Source organism: Protopterus annectens, chromosome 4.part0 (assembly GCF_019279795.1).
Source record: "Protopterus annectens isolate FY-2018-M chromosome 4.part0, PAN1.0, whole genome shotgun sequence".
In the NCBI taxonomy this organism is placed as follows: domain Eukaryota; kingdom Metazoa; phylum Chordata; order Ceratodontiformes; family Protopteridae; genus Protopterus; species Protopterus annectens.
In genome coordinates, this window is record NC_056733.1 from 700,882,251 (window position 1) to 700,883,734 (window position 1,484).

Genomic DNA, 1,484 nt, shown 5'->3' on the forward strand with positions numbered 1-1,484 from the left:
AAAGGGATGTTGTTGATTTTTGCAAATATGAAAACGGTGCGGCAAGGCTGGGACAGTAAGTCCAGATACAGCTGCACGACCATACTGCTGTGTAACGCCCCTTTTATACCAAAATCCAACGTAGAAAAACTCAAGTTTCTCAGTTCAGCAACGGATTCCTGCAGCCCCAAACAGTGAAACAGACCTCAGAAAAGATCCACCTTCGGCACAGCATCGGGTGTCCAAGCCAAGACAAAAACGTAGCATGGAGCTGTGCGGGCTACTGTGCAATCAAACTCCACTAACTCAGTCCCCCCTCCGGGCTATCATTTTTGGTGGTGATCCTGATTTATGTTTGCAAAGTACACAGCTGTTATAGTTGGGAAAAGAAACGCCTTACTAGCTAGGCGTGCCAAAGCGGGATACAATTGCATAGTTCTAAGTGTAATACCCTTATTTCCAAATGTCCCCTCCTCATTTACAATAAAAAATGTCACCCCTTAATAAGTATTCTCGTCTCTAAGCTTGTTATACACACACACACACACACACACACACACACACACACACACACACACACACACACACACACACACAGCTGTCAACCTATTTTCTCTAAAATCAAGGACAAAACACAAAGCCAAAAATTAACAGGATTAAAGGCACACTATTATATCAGTTCATTGCAGTCAACTGTTTACGTCCGTAAATTTAGCATACAGCAAAATAATTAGGGGAAAAGGCCCAAAATTCTGGCCTTTTTTTGAAATATTGGTAGTATTAACTTAGAAAGTTGATATAAAAGAATGCGGATTAATAAGTATTTTCTAAAGTAAAGTAAATGCAGTCTGCAACTGTAAGTAGCCTACTTATTGGTGATTAACTGTAATCCACCATACTTTCTCAAAAAAAAAATAAATAAATAAATAAATAAAGGAGGAACAGAACGCAATTAAGGAAGTCCCTAAAATACAAATATTTAAGAGGAATGTTTCAGTGCTCTTTTTAAAAATTAGCAGAACAGCTGTAACTAGGTCAAAAAAAGCTCCTCTGAAGTTGCGGATAAAAAAGAGGGAAATAGTCATACAAAAAAATTGTTCATATTTTTCACATAATGAAGCAAGGAGCCATACTAGGTACAGTTACTAATACATACACACTAAAAGCAAATCATTTAAGCATCTGTGATCTTGACTGGGTTGTTTAAATGGCCAGTGATACTGTATTCACACCAAACCTCTTAACATCTTAGCAAAAAAAAAATCTAGGCAAAATCTAAAATAATGGGGGAACAATGTCCCGAAATAGGGACATAGTTTAAATACTGTTCTTACAAACCTAGAAAGTTGCTAGAATAAAATGATTTGTGTTAGAATGTATTTTCTGAAGGATATAAATGTCTGTCATTATTTACCAACTTCAGTCCTCAGTGATTTGCCAGAATGTCACACATTTATGAGAAACAGACCAAAAATATGAGGCAAAAATGTGTGCAGTCTGCAAAA

At 37.1% G+C, this 1,484-nt stretch overlaps 1 protein-coding gene across 1 annotated transcript in view; it reads right to left on the reverse strand.

Annotated features, from left to right (window-relative positions):
- Positions 1-353, reverse strand: part of LOC122799540 (glutathione S-transferase theta-1-like) — a 107,742-nt gene extending 107,389 nt beyond the window's left edge. The window contains exon 1 of the mRNA XM_044068670.1: positions 1-353. This exon is cut by the window's left edge and continues 29 nt beyond it. Coding sequence (XP_043924605.1) covers positions 1-83 — 83 coding nt within the window. The 5' untranslated portion in view covers positions 84-353.
- Positions 354-1,484: the final 1,131 nt, after the last annotated feature.